The sequence below is a fragment of the Pelophylax lessonae genome (genome assembly GCF_965119305.1).
Source record: "Pelophylax lessonae genome assembly, chromosome: 3".
Classification (NCBI taxonomy): Eukaryota; Metazoa; Chordata; class Amphibia; order Anura; family Ranidae; genus Pelophylax; species Pelophylax lessonae.
This window is the reverse complement of record NC_138770.1, coordinates 609,580,028-609,602,406: the sequence shown is the minus strand read 5'-3', so window position 1 is coordinate 609,602,406 and position 22,379 is coordinate 609,580,028. Positions and strand designations below refer to the sequence as shown.

Genomic DNA, 22,379 nt, shown 5'->3' with positions numbered 1-22,379 from the left:
CCCTGATTTATAAATAAGCCCTCTTATTCCATTAACCAGACCTGGAAGATTAAATCCTTCATTTTCCTCCAGGTCAGATGGCGGAAATGGTTGTATTAACTTCACTGCCCTCCATCCAGAACTTGTCTTGGTGTGTATGAAAATCCAATTAGCGTTATAGTCATAAATTGTGTTGTGTTAGACGATTATATACAGAAGTGAACCGGTCACAAAAAGTTCATCAATGCGCTGGTCTGTGGGGACGGCAATCTCCCTGTAATGTGTAGACAGCTGATCGGGTGATTACACAGGTTTTACTACTGTGGCATAAATTCAGGAACTGCGGTGGAACCATCTTGCTGTCAGCTTGTCAGTTCCTCTTCCAGCAGCGGGTCCCGGTCGTGTCACAGATCGGGAGGTGTTCTCTGCGATTAGACGTGGATGGAAGACTCTAGAGCAGGTCAGTCTTTATGTAACGTCTGATGTAAGTGCAGATACAGAGGCTTCTTGGTTAGCAGCTGCAGTTTCTTCCTTTTAAAGTCTGTTGGCTTCTTGTAGCTGCAAATCAGATCAAGCAAACTTTAATATCAATTACACAGAATGGAACATCATTTACCAAGACATACACTGCATTCACATTTAGTAGGCTTTATGCGGGCAGATCGCAAACATTTCTCTCTGTGTGTCGGACCCTGGCTCCACAGCTTTCTAGTATTGAGATCGTAGAATGATCAGCTGGGGGTGACGTCACTGGGTCCTCCTACGCGTTGCGTTACTGTTCACGTGACTTAGTCAGTGACGCAATGTGTAGGAGGAGCCAGTGGCATCACCGCCCAGCTGATCGTTCTACGATCTCAATACCAGAAAGCTGTGGAGCCAGGGTCCGGCACACGGAGAGAAATTTTTGCGATCTGCCCACATAAAGCCTACTAAATGTGAGTGCATTACTTTGGAGAACATTTTATGCTTAATAAAATTTGTTAACATACTACACTAGGAGGAACTCTTTTATATTGTCATTGAGCCACACGTACTGATGTACCTTAAAAGGAGTCTAAAGGATGGTAAAGGAGCTCTAGGTGGCTCATCTGATCACTTAATGGCTACACACTCTGTGTGCTGGAGGTGAGCGGCCATTGCACACAGGGGTGTTTGCCAAAATCCTTTCACCAAAAACTCAGCACTTTTCCATAAACTGCATAAATCAATTTCGCACTACAATTCGCAGTCATCGTTTGAAGAATATCTACACATTGCACACTTTTTTTAAAATAGACTTTATTTCACCCACTGAACTCACTTTAATAATAATTTTATATCGGCTTATGAATTTTGTCACATTTTTTTAATATGAATGAATGTATATAAATAAAATTATTTTTTGTATGAAATATTTTTCCACCTATGCACTTTATACTATTTTCATTGGTGATTATTGACAATGATATTGTTTATATTTTGAGTAGTGCACCACTGTATTTATTTATCTACCCGAGTATTGTTGCTGACCATGTCCTTCTTAGGACTACAGTGTACCCATCTTCTGATGGCTCCTTCCAGCAAGATAATGCACCATGTCACAAAGCTCAGATTTTCTCACCACTGGTTTGTTAAACATGACAATGAGTTCACTGTACTCCAATGGCCTCCACACTCACCAGATCTCAATCCAATAGAGCACAAATCTGCAGCAACTGCGTGATGCGATCATATCAATATGGACCAAAATCTCGGAGGAATGTTTCAAACACCTTGTTGAATCTATGCCATGAAGAAATAAAGGCAGTTCTAAAGGGCAAAAGGGCAACCAACCCAGTACTAGCAAGGTGTACCTAATACAGTGGCCGGTGAATGTATATGAATAACAGTTGTTGCCATGGATGGACACTAGAAAACCAGACTTCCATTCTGGTAAATTATTGTCAGCAGGACAGGATGCGAGTTTAAATCGCTCTAACAGAGCCCCAGATACAAACCTCACACAAGGATTCAAAAAAACAAAAAGGAGAAGCGCTCTAAGTGTAGACAGTTTAATAATACATAAGAAGCAATGTGTGTAGTAACTCACAAGACATAAGTGAAAGTCAGGCTGTGTAACATCATCAGATCTTTAAAGCATCCTCTGGGGGGAGGGAGGTGGTGATGTCCAATCCAAAGCGCCGTCCGTGGCTGAGTAGATGTTTAATGGGAGGAAAAAAAGCAGGCAGCCTCCCGCCTCAGTGTACGATGAGCGGTCAGATGGAAGTGACCGACGGCTGCAAGGTTCCGTGGATGGACGCTCTCCCGTCACCAGGGGTGGTGAGTTCAAACAGCAAAGGAACGGCAGGCACGACGCGTTTCTGAGCATGTGCGGGGTCGATGTACCCGGCGCGCTCTTTCCTCAGGTGCTCGCGTCGTGCCTGCCGTTCCTTTGCTGTTTGAACTCACCACCCCTGGTGACGGGAGAGCGTCCATCCATCCACGGAACCTTGCAGCCGTCGGTCACTTCCATCTGACCGCTCATCGTACACTGAGGCGGGAGGCTGCCGGCTTTTTTTCCTCCCATTAAACATCTACTCAGCCACGGACGGCGCTTTGGATTGGACATCACCACCTCCCTCCCCCCAGAGGATGCTTTAAAGATCTGATGATGTTACACAGCCTGACTTTCACTTATGTCTTGTGAGTTACTACACACATTGCTTCTTATGTATTATTAAACAGTCTACACTTAGAGCGCTTCTCCTTTTTGTTTTTTTGCTCTAACAGAATCTCCTCTTGGTCTGTGGAAGAGCGGCTCAGTGTTTATGGACTACTCCTTTCTGACTACACGTCGATCCCATACAATACAGTAAATTTATTCCATCAGCTTTATTTAGTGTTTTGCTTTTGTCCCTTTCCCTCCCCCTCCCCCTTGCTTTTTTAATTGACTCATCATACCCATCCCGTGTTGGAGGTTTTTAGCGCTCTGGTTTCACATATGTCACACAAGGATTCAAAGCCTTCCCCACTCTATTCACAGCAAAGAAAAAAAGTTCTGGCTGGGCATCCACTTTAAAGCCTCAAGCACACAGGACATTTTGGAAACTCTCCTAGAAGTCTTCCACCTGGCAGCAGCGTTTTTTTTTTTTTGCCAAAACGCCTGACGCTTTTTAAAGTGTCTAACGATTTTACAAGCGCTTAGACGCGTTTACAGTCATCAATCGATTGGGCGCTCATTAATTTAATTTGTCAGAATAAATTTCTTATTCTGGCCAATGAAATGAATTAAGGCTCAAGCGCTAAATGCGCCTAGCGTTTACACACATCTACAAGCGTTGTTTTCCTGCCAAAACGCAGCTGCTCCTGGATGCACTGGCATTGGGTTTTCTAAAAGCCCTTGCCACTAAGGCTAGGTTCACATCTGTGGGGGTGGTGCTGCTGTGGAACCCGCACAAATACTGGCAGCTGCAACCACCCACACAGAAATGTGGAACCTGTGGGCAGGTGCCATTAATCCTAATAGCCTGCAGCCCACACTGGAAATTGAAACTGTACTGGGAACTAAGGTTCCCATGCGGGCTACGATCTCAAAGATAGTGCAGGGACTTAAAATGAATGGGCCCCTCATACCTGCGAAAACCACGGCCCACGCAGCCTCACATGTGTGAACATAGCCTAAATGCTGCTAAAAGTCTATGTGGGGAGTTTGGAAGCTGGAAAAAAATAAAAATGCCTGGCGCCCCTAAAAACAGCAGTAAAAATGTCCTGTGTGAATGAGGCCTAAAACATCATAGTGATCAATACAAAAACTGCATGCAGCTACACGTGAAGAATCACTCACAGTTCTATTACTATCTGTCCAGATTTGATCTCGTCCATCTCCAAGAAGGCAAAACATTTTGTGCTTGTAAACCTCTTCTTCGGCTTGTAGTGCTTGAACTCAAAGAAAATAGCTGCCCCTAAAAATCAGACACAAGGAAATCATCACACAGGGTGAGGAACATTTAGAACAAGTGCTCAGGATAATATGGCCAAGTAAGGTAACCGAGAAGATGTTACATCTTGCAATCAAATCAGAAGGAAAACTCCAAGTAAGCAGGATCTTGGTCATGCAACCCATTTCCCATGTGCCAAGGAGCACCCCTAGGGCTCACAGGAGCCGTCCACAATTCTGCCCCTATCTACATCACCAACCTCATTTCAATAGGTCACCTAAACTTTCCTCTCTGCTCCTCAAAAAACCTCCTGCTCTTTAACTTTCTTGTCACCTATTCACACACGATTTCAATAGACATCTGTGCAGGAACCTGAAGAGATGTCGGTCAAATCGCCCCCGAAGTTGGACTGAAATGCCGGTTTGAAATTGTGCGAGTTCAGCTGAACCCCGGCCTCAGTGTGGCCCTAGGCTAAATGTCCATTATGGACAGCAGCTGCCCATAACACATGTGGCCATGGGCCGGGTTTAGAACTGCACATGCACAGTTCTGAAGCTGGGCAGAATCGGACAGGGGGGGGGGGGGGGGGGGCGGGCTGGGCGCAGAGTGATGCGTAAAGAGAAGTGGAGGTGGACTGTGGATGAACAGAATGACACCAGAGCTGCCAAGGACTCCTAAATATGTAGATACCAGACACACACCGTATCAATGTATAAATAATTATGCATTTTTTTAAATATACTACATTTAGTAGCCTTTGAGGTGCTAGTGGAACTTTACCCATAACAATCTGATAAAAAAAAAAAAAATGTTCTTTCTTTAGCAAGGAACATATATTCTACATTAATAATTATGCTACCAAACTACGTGTGTCATGTAAATTGCCTCCAGCATTGCTCCTGTTTCTTTTAGGTGAAGGCTGTCATTTTGCTGAAGCCCAGAGCCCCTGAACAGCAGTAAATCATAAAGTGAAACTAAACCCATCATTTAACAGTTTAAAAAAAAAAAAAATAGCAATTACGGAAATCTAGGAATGTAACTTGTCACATTTGCTTGTGTCCTCAACCAAACTGTTAAATGGCTGGTGTCATAAGTAATCACGTGTGCAGCACCATGGCAGGTGCAGATAAAAGCAGAAGCAGCTTCCTTGGTTGTAAAGGATAGGAAGGCTTAATTCAAGGCTGTCAGCAGACTGGCCTCTACAAACTCAGCAGTGCCTAAAAATTTCCAAAAAATTGAGAGCAACTGAGCATGTGCAGAGCAGGGCAAGACAGTATTACTGGATTCTAGGAGAACTCCAGTCAACTTTTTAAGCTTATAATAAAGTTTTGGTTGTTGCAACCCCTTAAATTGGGTTGCTCATACTGGTTAGAGTGTAACAATACAGCAGTGACAGTGACAGGCTGTGTTTCAGGACAAAGCAAAGAGCACACCTAGCTAAAATCTCAGCTGTTCTGAAGTAGGCATTGAGTCCTCCCTTGTAAGCTTGAGTGGGAGGAGCCAATAGGTACTGATCATTACATTGCGCAGATCAGTCTTCAACTATTCGATATCATAGGGCAGATTACATTTTCAGCATATTACAAATGTACTCAAGAAAGGGATACATTTCCACGCTTAACATTCCAGTCCCCTATACACAGCTGCGTTCAGTCTGCCCCATACCCGTCCATTGACCAGGTGGGCCCCCCACTTACCCGAGGTGCTATGCAAGAATCACCCACTGGTTGGCTCCCAATCACTATAATGAACACCTCATTGGGTTACTGTGCATGCACATTACTTGAATCAGGGTGATCATGTGATCCCAGGATCTAGTAGGATCAGGACTGTCCTAGCACAGTTGGCGGTTTCTGGGACAGTGGGCACCTATACATTCCACTTCTCTTCATATCTCAACAGAAGTGGAGACAAGATGTGAGTGGCTGCAGATTACCAAACTTTTTGTGTCCCTTTTGCAATGTTGGTTTTCATCTTACAAATCCAATGAAGTTTCACTCACTTACATTTTTTGGATTCTTTCCCATTAAAAGCTATTTACCCGGAGCTGCTTTAATGACAATTCTAATGCATTTTTAGGCAAAAAGGGAAAAATATACCTTTTGTGAGTTGTTCAATGTGTTTCTGAATTTCAATTTCCACATTAAAATGAGCATATGTGTCTTCTTTCCGGGAGGCCATGGGAGTGTCTTGTACCGGGGTCAAGTCTATACCATTTATATCTGCAAAACATAAAAGACCATGAAAATATTCCTATTACACTGTACTGGTTTTCCCCAATATAAGAGCTCCTTCAGTAACTTTCATCTTAAAGTGGTTGTAAACCTCAGACATGAAATATGAACAAAGTATATCCCTCTATAGTGTGTACTTGTCTCAATCCAGAGCACCAAGTGTCATTTCTATCCACTGCCTCGTTCCTCTGCTATCAGCGTGAATTACTTCTGACTGAGTCAGTTCTGACACAAAGAGGAAAAAAAGGCAACAGGGGAGGGACCCGCCAGATGATTGACAGTCTCAGTTCTGTTCCTGTGTGCAGGGGGGGGGGCTTTCCCTCCAATCAGCTCTCAGAGCCCTTGTCACTGATGTAACTTCAGCTCTCCACCCCCTTCTTTTCAGAGCTGAGAGATTCTGCGTAAATTCTGCACTTTGAATGGATGTAGGGGAAAGACTGTTATAGATAAACAGGTATAAAACTTATGTAGGAGGAATTGTTTCATCTCTGTGTATCACCTAAGGGCCAGTCCCTTCACTGGGTAAATATAAGAGGTTTACAACCACTTTTATGTAGAAAGGATGTCCACAGAAGGGAGTGATTACATTTAAAGAGGACCCAAAAAAAAAGCAAGGATTTATTTTATTAGGAACATCCAGAAGTGTTAATTTGGTCCATGAAGTACAATGAAAATTGTACCCTTTGTTTTAAATTCTTAAAAAATTGCAGTGCATTTCCCAGTATGCAGCTACATTTCTGCAGTGTGAAATCAGCTAATGCACCACATTTATTGTAAGCTCTAATGAGCAGGGCCCTCTGATTCCTTTTGTTCCAAATTGTAGTGTAACTGTATTGTCTGCCCTCATTTTGTTAAGCGCTGCACAGACTGTTGGCGCTATATAAATCCTGTATAATAATAATAATGTAGCTGTCACTGCCTAGAACACAATCTATAAATGGGGAAGAGTCTGAGTAGTAGGTAGGTAGTAGTAGTAGTGAGAGGAGTCCATTTGTTCTGCATGAAGATCTGAAGCTGTTAACTATTACATCATCAGACGTTCAGAGAAAATGAAGAGGACAGGACATCCCTGCAGTGAAGATTTATTCACGATCCAGTTGCCTGCACAATGTTGGACATACTTATAGTGATGGTAACGTCTTGTTTTCTTTCCTTTACAAATAACAAACATGTCATACTTACCTGCTCTGTGCAGTTGGTTTTGCACAGAGAAGCTCCTCCTCTTCTGTGATCCTGGCCCATCCCTCCTGTAGAGTGCCCCCACAGCAGGCAGTTTGCTATGGGTACACCCGAGCCGAGTCACAGATTCCTGTGTCCAGTCAGACACAGAGTCCGCCCTGTCCCCCCCCCCCCCCTCTCTCCCGATTGGCTGGCTGGATTTGAGTGACAGCAATGGCGCCACTGCTGTGTCTCAGCCAATCAGGAGGGAAAATCTCGGACAGACACTCGTGGACATCGCTGGACAGAGAGGGACCTCAGGTGTTAGGGGGGGCTCCTGCGCACAGAAGGCTTTTTTATCCTAATGCATTAAGATAAAAAAAAAAACCTTCTGCATTTACAATTCCTTTAACCACTTCTGGGCCAGAAGGTTTTACCCCCTTAATGATCAGGCCAATTATTGCATTTTAACTGATAATTGTGGAGCTCTCCTGCAGCTGCATGAGAGGTGAGAGGGTCACACGAAATAGCCTGGAGGGCCGGATTTGGCCCGCAAGCCTTGTATTTGACACATGTGGACTACAATATCAGACCAGTGCCGATGTCAGCATCCCCGTGATGCATGGTAACATAGGGGACAAGAGCAACAGAGCTCTGCTTGAGATACCAATAAAATGAATGATAAATTACCATAAGTCACCTACAGCACAATTGTCCAGTGTTTCTTTGCACAGGATCAACATAAGAATATTGTTAAAACAGAATCATAGAAAAAAATAAAATAAACATCTAAAAAAAAGCATAGCTTTCCCATTTATATTTTGGAGGGTTGCAAATCAAATAAATAAAAAAATGGTTTAGCACCGTCTGACTGTGCAGGGTTTTCACATGACAGGAGAGTGACGTGGCTCCCAAAATGCACTGCTGCCATTAGCATGTTCTGGAAGATTGCTTCCAAAAGGTGTGGAGCAGTTAGTTAGCCAAAATGACAACATGGTAAGAAAATCTTGTGTGAGCAGCTGTGAAGCTTGGACTGAGAGGACAGGATTCCCAGAAAGGGGCAGTCCTGGAAATAGAGAGGGAAACAAAAAAAAAAACCACCACCACCAACACACACGTCAGAGCCAAAACCATGGAGCGAAGGCAAAGGGCAACCTTCCAGGGACAGGCAATATTGGTGGGCAGTTATCCGAAGTGCAGCAACAAAGTTTGTATTTTTAGATTACCAAAAAAAAAGAAAAAGTTGTGCAGTGTCATGGCTGATGGAGAATATACAACATGGAAATCCGACACATTACCAGCACAAATCTGACCTATCCAAGATATCAAAGGATGCAATGCAATGGTACTTTGTGTTTGCAACTTCTATCCTTGCTATCCCAGACACCCTGCTGCTATGCTACAGGTTTGCAAACATCACTAACGAGCAGGGCCCTCTGATTCTTCCTGTATTGAATTGTATTGTAACTGTATTGTCTTCCCTCACATTGTAAAGCGCTGCACAAACTGTTAGCGCTATATAAATCCTGTATAATAATAAATAATAAAAATATTGATTACTGTAGTCAGAGTATACTCTCCATAAAGCGGAGCTGCACTTGACCGCCCCCCCTCCCCCACTACCACATTTGGGGGGGCTAGTAGGTACCTGGTTTCGACAGGCACCCGCTGCCACTTCTGGCTGAGTTCGCCGCAGCTCGGCCCGCTCTTCTTCTCTGAAACTAGTCCATACAATTTGGGCATGCGCAGTAGGGAACCGCAAGGCTTCACTGGCGGTTTCCCTTAGTCTATCCCCGATAGATGATCAAAAAATTGGCTCAGGTGAGGACAACGCTGGATTCCTGGACAGGTAAAGCCCCGTACACACGTACCGATTGTCGGCCGTAAATATTCGGCCGACGACCGATCGGCCGATTGTAGGCTTGTTAGTATGATGCTTCCGACAGCCGACAGCGCATTTTCGGCCGAACAGAATCTGGTGTGCAGGCATTAAAATTTTTGTTGGCCAACACCAGAACGGCCGATTGTTCGCCAATCAGTACAGATTTCGGCCGACATACAGCAGATTAGCAAGACTGGGCATGCTCAGAAAAGAAAAAAAAAGACAAGGAAAGTTAACCATCACATGACATCACTTCTGCAGTCGGCTGTTGGCCGACAAAATTCGTGTGCAGTCTTTTGCAGTTTTCAACAGACACGACAGCCCTGGACAAAAGACGGCCGATCGTTTGGCCGACGATCAGTACGTGTGTACGGGGCTTAAAAATCCTTACTGTGTGCAACTCCCCCCCCCCCCCCCCTTTTTATACTTACCCAATCTCAATCCAGCACTGTGCACAAGAGAAGCGTCTCTCTCCATTCTTTCCCTACTTATAGACCTAGAGATAGCAGCAGGAGCCAATCAATTACAGCCAGTAAGAAAAGAGCAGAGGGCAGGACCTAGCCACGCTGTGTGTCAATTAACACATGGATCATGGCTTAGGATCGAGCACACACGGGTGCCCCTATAGCAAGTGGCTTGCTATAGAGGCAATTGGCAAGGGGGAGGAGCAAGGAACCCTGGTGAGGGACCCCAGAAGAAGAGGATGAGGACTACTCTATTGGAAAAGCAGCAGATTTATCTAAAGCTGAACTCCAGCCTAAATTAAATTATTGAGAAGCACAGAACAGGCAGTGCAAGGTCACTGAAAATCATCCTTCGACATTGAGAGATTCCCTAGCATGTTATCCATTTTCTGCAAGATAACACGACCACTTCTGACATTCACAGTTGCTGGTTATTAATCACATGCCTGTTCCCAAGCGATACACATCTAATTCAGACAGTTTAAAGGGATTAGAATGGGCAGACTGGTACTTCCTCCACCCTGCATGTGTCTTAAATTCCCCCCTCTGAACTTTTTTACTGGGACAAAGTAAAACAACATAAACCAAAAGGATGCAGACACTCACCCTTCACACTGACAGTTATGTATGGGTCAATACACTGGCCAGCATCTTTTAATCCAATCTTTTCAATTCGTATGGTGAGTAGAGTCATCCCAGGCTCAGACGGTAGTCTGGGTAGGAGAGTTCCTAGGGGGGGAAAAAAAAGGCACATAATAAATACCTGAAGAAGAGAAAATATTTATATATATATATACATACATACATACATACATACATACATACATACATACACACACACACATTAGAGCTGCAAGTTTAATTGTTAAAAAAACCCTCTCACTATCTTAAGCCAGCATTTCCACAATTCATACAGTGCAGAGCCATTCTCTGCTCACTCACAGCTGTCAAATAAAAAAAAAGCCTCCAGCAAATGTTTATCAACATTGATCAGCAAGAGAGAACTATAAACAATGTATCATTTTGGTCTTTTAGATCAAAGGAATGAACTTTGGTCTGTAAATGAGGTCAGTTTAACCACCTAAAGACTAAGTGCCGGTTCACAATTGTGCGGTTTGCGAGATCGCATGTAATTTGGAGCGCACTGCTCCTTCATTACATGCGATCTCATGTGCGGATGCGATTAACTTTTAATTGACAACCCCTGCGTATTGCATATGGCAGTGTGAACTGCCAGATGTGCGGATGCAATGCGGAACACGCTGCATATTCGCAGCGTTCCCGCATCGCACAAGTGTGAACCGGCACTAAGCCTTTTTCTGACACTTGTTGCTTACAAGTTAAAATCAGTATTTTTTGCTCGAAATATATATATTTCAGCAGAGACTCTAGAGAATAAAATGGCGGTAAATAAATAATTTAGTAATAAAATGGTCGTTGCAATATTTTATGTCACACTGTATTTGCGCAGCGGCCTTTCAAACGCAATTTTTTGGGGGAAAATACACTTTAATTTAAAAAAAAAATAAACGAAACAGTAAAGTTAGCCCAATTTTTTGTATAATGTGAAAGATTGTGATTCTCATTTTATCTAGAATCGAGCAAGCTACACAATTGTATTTCCTGTTAGACTTTCAATAATCATCCAAATAAGCAAAATCGCTTCAATTTTAAACTGCAATGCTAAAAAAAGTTTATTAGTTTAAAAGTCAAGGGCATCCAATATCAACAAGAACGCTTATGCATTTTGAGTAATCAGCCTTAAAGTCTATGAGTAGAGGTTTACAGCTGAAGTGCGTTGATACTTGAGGTTGGGTGCTGTTGGCTATTAGATAAATACATCTTTGATAGACCCCAGCTAAATACACACAGTATATGTATGTGTATATATATATATATATATATATATATATATATATATATATATATATACACACACACACACACACACATATCTATATCTATCTATCTATCCATCCAGCCATACACAATAGTACTGCAGGAGGGATTCCCCCCAACTCGTGGTGGAAGGAAAGAAAAGGAAAGGCTTTGGGCTTGTGTGGTTGGCATTAGCTTGAGACACTTATGAGGTAAATCAGAATTAATTGAGAAGTGCATTTGACCTCCTTTTGACCGGTTTCAAGAGTATTTTATATTTCAATGGGTTTGGATGAACATGCAAAACCCTTTGAAGCACACAAGTCCATTGACACAGGCCCTAACATGCTGCACAGCCCTGTCTGGTAGGAGATCAGATTTTTCTCCGCTGCAGCTAGGTAATGCTTTCAGGACTTGTCCCTTCTCCAGCCTCTGACTGAACAGTGAAAGGAGAAGCAGCAGACTGATGAACTTATCCCTCATTCACTCTGCTCTCTCCTATTAATACACCCTTTGTTTGTACATGAGCACTTCAGCACAACTAACAGGTACCTTGTGCTGCTTCTCCCTGTTTGAGCTCTGCTGTAATTCCAAGTCACATTTATGTACTTACATGGCTTGCATTTAACAATGGTTTAGTTATGTATTTAATAATACAGAGTTGCATTTATCTTTTTCTATTATATCTGCCTGGAGTTCAGCTTTTATCTGGCTAGTACAGGAAAAATTTGGTTACCGTTTGATAAACTTTTTTCCTTGCCAATTAAAACCCCTTCACCAATTTCTACTCGTACACTAAAAACACAAATTGAAAATCAAGCAAAAGATGTAAGGACACAACTAAACATCACCAAAAAAAAAAAATAGAAAAAAAAAAAATAGTAAAATAAGAACTTGTTCCGTGTATCCCTACCTTGAATGGCTCCTGTGATGATAGAAGGGATACCAGCACATGTAGAGGCCATGCATGGAGACAGCGTTGGTATAAGCACAATGCGGTGACACAACAAATGGAGCATGCAGGGAGCACCAGGGTCATAGCACAGGGAGAAATAAGAGCATGCACATACATTATTACACTACTCCCTGTGAAATTTCAAGATATCACAAAGCAGTTTACCAGTTTAGAAAAATAAATTGCAAAAACAAAAAAAGTAGAAGTAACCTACTTGCAAGAGTTTTTGGTAGGGATGGTCGGCTTACTAGATATAAAAAGGTGCACAACTGCAGTCCCTGAGGGCCTCACATTTTTCAGGCTATATGGGGGCTTGCTGCAAAAACAGCTGGGGGATTGCAGGCATGCTGCAAGAGCGGCTGCGGCTGGGGGATTGCGGGCATGCTGCAAGAGCGGCTGGGGATTGCGGGCATGCTGCAAGAGCGGCTGCGGCTGGGGGATTGCGGGCATGCTGCAAAAACGGCTGGGGGATTGCGGACATGCTGCAAAAACGGCTGGGGGATTGCGGGCATGCTGCAGGAGTGTTCAGAGATCACTGACATCACAATACTTTTAACAAACCAATGCTCACACTAGTACTCCCTACCACTGCTTTAAAAGGGTCTGATGCCATATATGATCTTTATTTCTTCATGATCCATTATAAAAAATCACACAAATACATAACACAAAATGGAATAAATAACACAAAAAAATAATAAATTGATTAAATGATTTAACTGACAAGAGCTGGCATAATGAGTGGAAAAGAGTTCTAAGAATTGCCATCTTAACCTTCTTTCTTTAGAATATGTAGAGAAACAAAAACACTCTTACCTGGTACACGGGCTGGAAAGGAGTCTGGAGAACCCACACCAGCACCTCCATCTTCTTCCTCTTCCTCCACTTCTAAATTCTCCTCTTCTCCTGGTACCAAAATCCTCCTACAGAACAATCAATGGTCACAAGCCAACATCTGTGCCACCTGCGACACCTCCATATTCCCTTTCTTTAGTTAGAAATCATACTTACAAGCACATGAACAAAAATTGACTGCTGCAGTAAGACAGAGTGCTTAAAATGTTGTTTTAAAGAAAATATATAATCCTTAAAGTGTAATTAAACTAGAAAAAAAAAGAAGGATAGTGTTTTTTTTTTTGTGGGAGCAGAGACTATGAAACTCTGTTCTGCCAAAAAAAAAAAAAAACTGCATGGAGAAGCGCCAGCACAGAGGTAAGCCTTCTATAATGTATAAGCACACTCCCCCTGCACACTACTCTTTAAGCATTGGAGGGTAATGTATGGTCTTTTTCTTTTTTTTAAAAGGTATACATCGATTCATTTTTTTTCTGTTTTACAAAGCCTTATTTCAGTGTATAGTTGTAATATGGACATGGGGGCAGCCATATTTGCTAATTTCAAATGCAGACTCTGTTAACTGCTATGTACTGCCACACAGTGATTGTGCTTTACTGCTGCTTTTCACATTGCTGATCCATTAAAAACAATGCACCCCTGTGGGGCTGATAAATAAAGGGTTAAGGAGCCATTCTAAATGAGTTCAGTAAGAGACAAAACCCCCTGTAAGGGCTTCACTTCAATAAAAACCATGGAAGAGCAGGCATATAAAGTCAAAAAAGAAAAATGCTCCAGTTCAGATCCTTTTATAGACATGTACAGTATCTCACAAAAGTGAGTACACCCCCTCATATTTTTGTAAATATTTCATAACATCTTTTCATGTGACAACACAGTTTTTTCAGGCGGACCCGATTGGATGCTCCATGCACCTCTATGGAGCAGCGGATGTCAGCGGTGACATGTCCGCTGACACCCGCTGCTCTCCAATCCGATGTGGTCCGTGAAATCCAGACGGATGGAAACCCTATTTTCCATCCGTCTGCAGGATCAAAATCGGATGAAAAAACGGACATGCGGTCCGTTTTCATCTGATCTCCCATAGAGGAGAGCGGGACATGACAGCTCAGTCTCTGCAAAGTAAGCGGAGACAGAGTTGTCATGCGCCTGCTCAGCGGGGATAGGCGGATCGATCCCCGCTGAGCAAAACGGAGTACGCTGGGTGGGAAGCCCGTGTGAAAGGACCCTAAAAATGTAAATTTGCTGTCCCCTCAAAATGACTCAACACACTCCATTTTTATCTAAACCGCTGGCAACAAAAGTAAGTACACCCTAGGTTAAAATGTACAAATTTTGCCCAAAGTGTCAATATTTTGTGTGACCACCATTATTTTCCAGCACTGCCTTAACTCTCTTGGGCATGGAGTTCACCAGAGCTTCACAGGTTGCCACTGGAGTCCTCTTCCACCCCTCCATGATGACATAACGGAGCTGGTGGATGTTAGAGACCTTGCGCTCCTCCACCTTCCGTTTGAGGATGCCCCACAGATGCTCAATAGGGTTTACGTCTGGAGACGTGCTTGGCCAGTCCATCACCTTTACCCTCAGCTTCTTTAACAAGGCAGTGGTCGTCTTGGAAGTGTGTTGGAATACTGCCCTGTAGCCCAGTCTCCGAAGGGAGGGGGATCATGCTCTGCTTCAGTATGTCACAGTAGATGTTGGCATTCATAGTTCCCTCAATGAACTGTAGCTCCCCAGTGCCAGCAGCACTCATGCAGCCCCAGACCATGACACTCCCACCACCATGCTTGAATGTAGGCAAGACACACTTGTCTTCGTACTCCTCACCTAGTTGCCACAACACACGCTTGACACCATCTGAACCAAATAAGTTTATCTTGGTCTCATCGGACCACAGGACATGGTTCCAGTAATCCATGTCCTTAGTCTGCTTGTCTTCAGCAAACTGTTTGCGGGATTTCTTGTGCATCATCTTTAGAAGAGGCTTCCTTCTGGGACGACAGCCATGCAGACCAATTTGATGCAGTGTGCAGCATATGGTCTGAGCACTGACAGGCTGACTCCCCCATCCCTTCAACCTCTGCAGCAACGCTGGCAGCACTCATACGTCTATTTCCCAAAGACAACCTCTGGATATGACGCTGAGCACGTGCACTCAACTTCTTTGGTCGACCAGAGGCTTGGTATGAGTGGCACCTGTCCTGGTAAACCAATGTATGGTCTTGGCCACCATGCTGCAGCTCAGTTTCAGAGTCTTGGCAATCTTCTTATAGCCTAGGCCAATTCTTTTTTTCAGATCCTCAGAGTTCTTTGCCATGAGGTGCCATGTTGAACTTCCAGTGACCAGTATGAGAGAGTGAGAGCGATAATACCAAATTGAACACACCTGCGACCTTGTAACACTAACGAGTTACATGACACTGGGGAGGGAAAATGGCTAATTGGGCCCAATTTGGACATTTTCACTTAGGGGTGTACTCACTTATTTTGCCAGCAGTTTAGACATTAATGGCTGTGAGTTGAGTTATTTTGAGGGGACAGCAAATTTACACTGTTATACAAGCTGTACACTCACTACTTTACATTGTAGCAAAGTGTAATTTCTTCAGTGTTGTCACATGAAGAGATATAATAAAATATTTACAAAAATGCGAGGGGTGTACTCACTTTTGTGAGATACTGTATAAAATGATGCTAGATGATTCTCCAGGGAGCCAATGTTCACTCACCTTAAAGTAACAGGTTGTACGTCAAAAGGAAATTCTTTGTTGTAGGTTAAAAGGTTGTCTAGAACTAGAAAAAAAAAATAAAATTATTAAAAAAAAAAAAAAAAAACCCCCAGCACATTTGGATTTAAAAGCTTAAACCACTCAAAAGTAACACCACTTCAGAACTTCTGAAATTGAATATTCCTGCCCATTTACCAGACTTTCCCTCCATCTTCCCCATGGCTTTTGCTATGGCCCAGATGAAGCCTGCAGAGATATAAACTGCATGAGGGATATTTCTGATGGGGTCTCCAGGTGACAAACTTGTTATAGTTGGTTGCTACAGTTTTCAACCACCCATTGCCTTCCTAAAAATATTGGCTCCCAGTAGCAATTTCCATGAACCAGTCTGCAACGGTCTCTAAAAATGATGTCTAAGAAAAAAAAAGCAACACTGGAAACCTTGCTGCTTTAAAAAGGATATGTGTCTGATCAGCAAAATGACAGGTTTTCCATAGGGACCCTCTGTATTTGATGGTCATAAGGCAATACTAGTTATTACCAGCAGGTGACCAAAAAGCAGTCAAGAAAGCAGCCATTACTGGACAGTATTGTAAATAAGCTATTCCCTGCATCACCTCTTCAGAGCCAGTTAAGTGTTAGGGAGTTAAGGAAGGGTTTTTTCCATCAGTGCTTTCCCAGTGTAATTTTGCTCAGTCCTTACCTGGCTCTAGTTTCTTTAGATCTTCGAGCTTGAACCCATCTGTAGATTGCGTGGACTGAAAAAGTGAACAGAATATTATTACAGGCATTTATTTAGCAATGACAATGTATACATTCACATCAGTCCCTGCCCTCAAGGAGCTTACAGTCTAAGATCCACTAGATCACATGCATACATACACGCACACACACACACACACACACACACATACACTACGACCAATAGAGACAGGAGCTAATTGACCTACTAGCATAGCTTTGAAGCGTGGAGGAAACCAAAGTACCTGGAGAGAACCAATGCCAGCACAGAGCTAACATACAAACTCTGTGCAGGTAGTTTCATGGCTGGAATATGACATGAGGACCCCAGTGCTGCAGGACAGATTGCTCAAATGTAATCCACAGGTGGCTGAGCAGTAGGCAGTAAAACAATGGGATTATTTTATTGCTCAGTCACTTGTGAATTATGTCTGAACTCTCCTATATGTATACATTATAAATCTTTGCTTGGTTATGCTCTATCCCGATTGCCCAATTACCAAGCCTCTTCACCTTGGCATTACTACCATATTTGCCGGTAACAGCAGTGACTTCACCAAATTACGCTCCAAATTAAGCAAGACTAGCAGTTAGAGGCAGCAATGCCCAAGATAATCTCACACTGCAAATACTGTATACAGTTTTGAGGCTAAAGAACAGTGGTGCCTAGGCATTGGAAGTTCACTGCTATTTTCCAGGAAAAAGTAAAAAAAAAAAAAAAAAAGTGTGGGGGGGGGGGGGGGGGTACTTTTCTCAGGATACTGCTAAGGCACAATTATTTCTAAATGCTCAGAGCCATCTAGACTTGGTGCAATGGAAAGCCAGTGCACCCTTATGGGGGCTGCCCAAGGTGACAGAAAAGGGAATCAGGCCTTTTGTTAAAGCAGATGCCGAGACTAAAGCCTGGTACATGGAATCAGATTATCAGACGAATATTTGTATTTTGTTGCATGCTAGTCTCATATCAAAAATTTTTGTACGACAGAATACAACTTCTGAAGCGATGTAAAAAGTTGAACTGTTTTGTATGTATTCTTTTGTTTCCGAGCGTGCGTAGTCTTGCTCTTACGATTTTTCTGGACGAAAACTGTACGGATTAAACGAAAATCGGACGCTATGTTCACGTACGATGAAATTAGCCTACACCTTCAGTTTTTGTCATCAGAAAAGTCAGAATCAGCTTTCGAAAGCACTATACTATGAGAAATTTTGGTCATTCATCGTACAAAATTTTACTATTGATTTCCTTGTGTGTCTAGGCCTTAACAGCCCGAACCAACTCCAATGGATGGAAATGTATTGGGATGAAAGGCAGAAACTACCTTAAGCAGGGAGTCTGGGCCTCTGCACCCCCTTGTCCCTATGCAAAACTAGAAAAAGGTTACTTGTAGGTAAGACTACTAGCTCAAAGGTGATGGCTACAAGAATATCACCTTACAGTACAGTACAGATCAAGGTCTCTATAGTTTTAAAAGTGGTGATTTCTGAAGCACAAAAACTAGATTTAGATTCCAAGGAGTCACAGGGAAATGAACAGAGAATGAACTACACATGAAACTCCCTGTACAAAAAGGTCGTAATCAAAGGAGTGAGGCCAATGGTCTGCAAAACAAGATGGTAATCTGACCTTTAATAGTGCGAGATGCTGATCCAGAATATGAAGGGGGAGGGGGGGGGGGATTTATCCCATGGTGAACTCAAGTATTCCTTCCATGGTTGATTTCAAGTTTTTAACATTGTAGGAATCACCGATTAGGATGTTAAAACCAGGCATTGTGAAGCAAGATGGTAAATGTGTCCTTGAGATAGAAGATTTAGATGATCTGGTAAAGCACACAAGCATTTGCCAGTGGTCTCACTAGATCTGTGTACCACATCCACCTTGACCAGTCCAGAATTAGGAGTATCACCAAAATGCCCTCTATCTGTGAAGCAGATTAGGAGGAACTTTCAGAGAAGGAAAGGCAGTGATCAGGGTGTAGTCACCAGAGCATCCATTGCTTTTGCTAGAGGATCCCTGTACTTGGAGACAAACTTGTTCAATTTGCAGTTGAACCTGGGATGCCAAGGAGGTCCACATCCAGTGGTCCCCCACCTGTGACAGGTCCTGGAACACCTCTGTGTGGAGGTGAAGATCTGCCTAGCACAGAATACAATCTAGTTTTCTGGTTTGCCCTTGACGCTTCACCCAATCTTAGTTCGATTGAACCCGGGTTAGATGACCTGCCAGCAGTATGCTTCAATGCTGCAGACACAGACGAATCAACAAAAGCTCCAGGATGTTGATCAGGAGACGAGACTTCCCCCTGCACCAGAAAAGTGTCTAGGACTCTTCCACAACCCAACAAACTGGCCTCCATCGCGAGGCTCTTCTAAATGACAGAGGAAGAACTCCAGAGCAGGATTTCTGAGCCCCCCAGGCAAGGGACAAATTGGTCCTTGGTGCCAAACAAGTCGTTCTGTCCAGGGACTGGACTGACTTGACCCACAGTGAAAGAATGCTTCATTATAGAGGTCCAGGTTAAAACTTCAAATGGAACTGCCTCAAAAAGGAGGCTACCATCAGATGTAAGGCTCTCATGCGAATGCAGAGTCACACTCCTGGACAGCGATGATTGCCATTAAGAGAAAATCAGGCTTAGTACAGTACCCTAGGTGAACACCTGAGTTCAGGATGAGAAGCCAAAAGTACAGAGCCACAAACTGGTAGTGTAGTTCTACAATAAAACATAGGCAACATTGATGTTCTGGAAAGATAGGACATGAAGTCACATATACTTGATGTCCAACAAAGCTAGAAAGTCTTCCTGGTGAAGGAAGGTGATAAACTTGGTGGATTCCATATGGAAATTCTAAACTTCAATGAAGATATTCAGTGCAATTAGATCCAAGATGGCCCCTCTGTTTGGCAAAAGGGAACAGGTTGGAACAAAACTCCTATAGATGCTCTGCCATAAGAACTGGGGCAATGACACCTTGACCCAAAAGACCCAATAGACATGCTAATCGGTGCAGTTAGTACAAGGGGAGAAAATGAGGAGGGAGCATGGAGCAAAACTCCAGCTTGTAGCCCTTGGAGACCACCTTCCACAACCAGGTATCTGAGATGCAAGCAGCCCAAGGGTCAGCAAAGGTTAAAAAAAGTTGCCACCACTCTGGAAAGTGCCTTTTTTTGGGGGGTGAGGGGGTAGTTAAAATGAACATGGGTGGTGTGGTAGTGGAAAAATTAAACATGTATTTAAAATGACAGGGAGAAAAAAAGAGAAGATACTTTAAAAAGTCTGTTTCTTTGGCTTCTTCCAAAGAGGAAGATTGGTACTCTTGCCAGTGTCCTTGATAATGGAATTCTGAGCAGATCCAAAGAGATGCTCCCTTGAAGGCCACGGGATCAGACACTGGTAAAGTGATGGACTGTAGAACCCAAGTATCCTCTGCATGTGTATGGACAAGAGACCTGTGTGGGAGAGGTAGGAGAGGAGGCAGGAAATCTCCAGGAGCACTTCACAACTGTAGTTTAAGGCTACAACCATTTGCTCAAAATATACAAAGACCAAGGAATCAACTAACAGTAGCAAGAATACTTTTAAGGGACTTTGACCACTTAGCCAGGGTTTCGCAAAGCAAGTTCACACAGCCAGGAGGTGGTGAAGAGCAGGGTCTGCAAGCGAGAACAGAGCTCTAGAGGGGCTTTAAACCATTAGATGAGATCTTAACCACTTTAAGACTGGAAGGATTTGCCCCCTTCCTGGCCAATCTCTATTTTGCGATTCGGCACTGCGTTACTTTAACGGACAATTGCGGTCGTGGAACGCTGTACCCAAATAAAATGGATGTCTTTTTCCCACAAATAGAGCTTTCTTTTTGGTGGTATTTGATCACCTGTGTGATTTTTTTTTTTTTTGTGCTATAAACAAAAGGGAGCCATAATTTTGAAAGAAAAAATAATATTTTTCACATTCTGCTATATGACATTCTCAAAAAAAAAAAAATTGAAAATCAAATTTTTTTAACTTTTTAGGCCAGTTAGTTTACCGCTACATATTTTTGGTAAAAAAAAAAAAAATTGCAATAAGTGTGTTTTGATTGGTTTGCGCAAAAGTTATCGCGTCTACTAACTACGGGAAAGATTGTCATTTTTATTGTTTTTTTTTTACTAGTAATGGCGGCAATCTGCGATTTTTTGCGGGACTGCGACATTGCGGCAGACAGATCGGACCCCTGACTGACATTTTTGACACTTTTGGGGGGACCAGTGACATTACTTCAGTAATCAGTGCTAAAAATATGCACGGTTCCTGTAATAATGACACTGGCAAGGAAGGGGTTAACATTACAGGTGATCAAGGAGGTAAATGTGAGCCTAAGGGAGTGATTCTAACTGTGTGGGGGCATGTTTTCTGAAATGACCATAGAGACCTGCGATCCTATATAGAAGGATCACATGGGCTCTATGATCATTCCAGGGAGAAGAACGGTCAGCTTTTTTTTTTTTTTTTTTTAGAGGTCTAAAACAAAAGTGAGTAAACCCCCGTTTCAAAATGTCCACATTGGGCCCAAAGTGTCAATATTTTGTGTAGCCACCATTTTTTTCCAGCACTGCCTTAACCCTCTTGGGCACGGAGTTCACCAGAGCTTAACAGGTTGCCACTGGAGTCCTCTTCCACTCCTCCATGACGACATCATGGAGCTGGTGGATGTTAGAGACTCTAACGTCTCCAGACGTTTCGGTCTGGAGATATGCTTGGCCAGTCCATCACCCCCCCCCCCCCCCCCCCAGCTTCTTTAGCAAGGCAGTGGTTGCCTTGGAGGTGTTTTTTGGTTCGTTATGTTTGAATACTGCCCTGGGGCCCAGTCTCCAAATGGAGGGGATCATGCTATGCTTCAGTATGTCACAGTACATGTTGGCATTCATGGTTCCCTCAATGAACTGTAGCTCCCCAGTGCCGGCAGCACTCATGCAGCCCCAGACCATGACACTTCCACCACCATTAATCAGGGGGTGTGTGATCCCTGCGCTGTCTGAGATGGCTAGAGACTCCATGCTGCAGCGCCACTGGGACTGTTACTAAGGCAGTAAATCATATAATTCTAAGGGTAGTGGTGCGCTTCAGGGATAGGCTCTAATGAATTTCTATTTGGGTTGATGGCAGTGTACAATTCTTACTATCAAAGTGCTCCGCGTAATAAATATAAAATATATATTTTTAAATAATTAGGTGATAAAAGTGCAAATGTATTAAATCAATCAATGTCGAAAATATCTTAAAATAAATAATTATGAGTACGGTGTGTATCAATACATAAATAAATAAATAACAATCGGAGTGTTACTTCTTTACCAGTGATATCAATAGATAAATAAATAAATTCAGTGTTGGTCTTATATCTGATTCATAAATAAAAACACATATATTGTGCTCAAAATAAAGTGCTCCATGCAATTTTCTCTTAAAATGGTGCTAGAAACAATATCTGTGAATACTTCAATTGCGATCCTTCAAATATAAATATTAAAATAAAATAGTCCAAACAAAATATATAAAGTAATCCAAAAGTGGCTTGTGTGAATACGTTCCTCTATTATATCCGTGCTTAGCTCATGCGA

General features: G+C 42.8%; 1 protein-coding gene across 1 annotated transcript in view; it reads right to left on the bottom strand.

The window, feature by feature from the left end:
• Nucleotides 1–422: 422 nt before the first annotated feature.
• AIDA (axin interactor, dorsalization associated) overlaps nucleotides 423–22,379 on the bottom strand; it is an 82,624-nt gene continuing 60,667 nt past the window's right edge. Inside the window, exons 4-10 of the mRNA XM_082252619.1 lie at nucleotides 16,737–16,791; nucleotides 16,034–16,097; nucleotides 13,263–13,369; nucleotides 10,220–10,342; nucleotides 5,975–6,097; nucleotides 3,782–3,899; nucleotides 423–537 (exon numbers count right to left, since the gene is read on the bottom strand). Of these exons, the coding sequence (XP_082108745.1) occupies nucleotides 441–537; nucleotides 3,782–3,899; nucleotides 5,975–6,097; nucleotides 10,220–10,342; nucleotides 13,263–13,369; nucleotides 16,034–16,097; nucleotides 16,737–16,791 (687 nt within the window). The 3' untranslated portion in view covers nucleotides 423–440. The remainder of the gene's footprint in view (nucleotides 538–3,781; nucleotides 3,900–5,974; nucleotides 6,098–10,219; nucleotides 10,343–13,262; nucleotides 13,370–16,033; nucleotides 16,098–16,736; nucleotides 16,792–22,379) is intronic.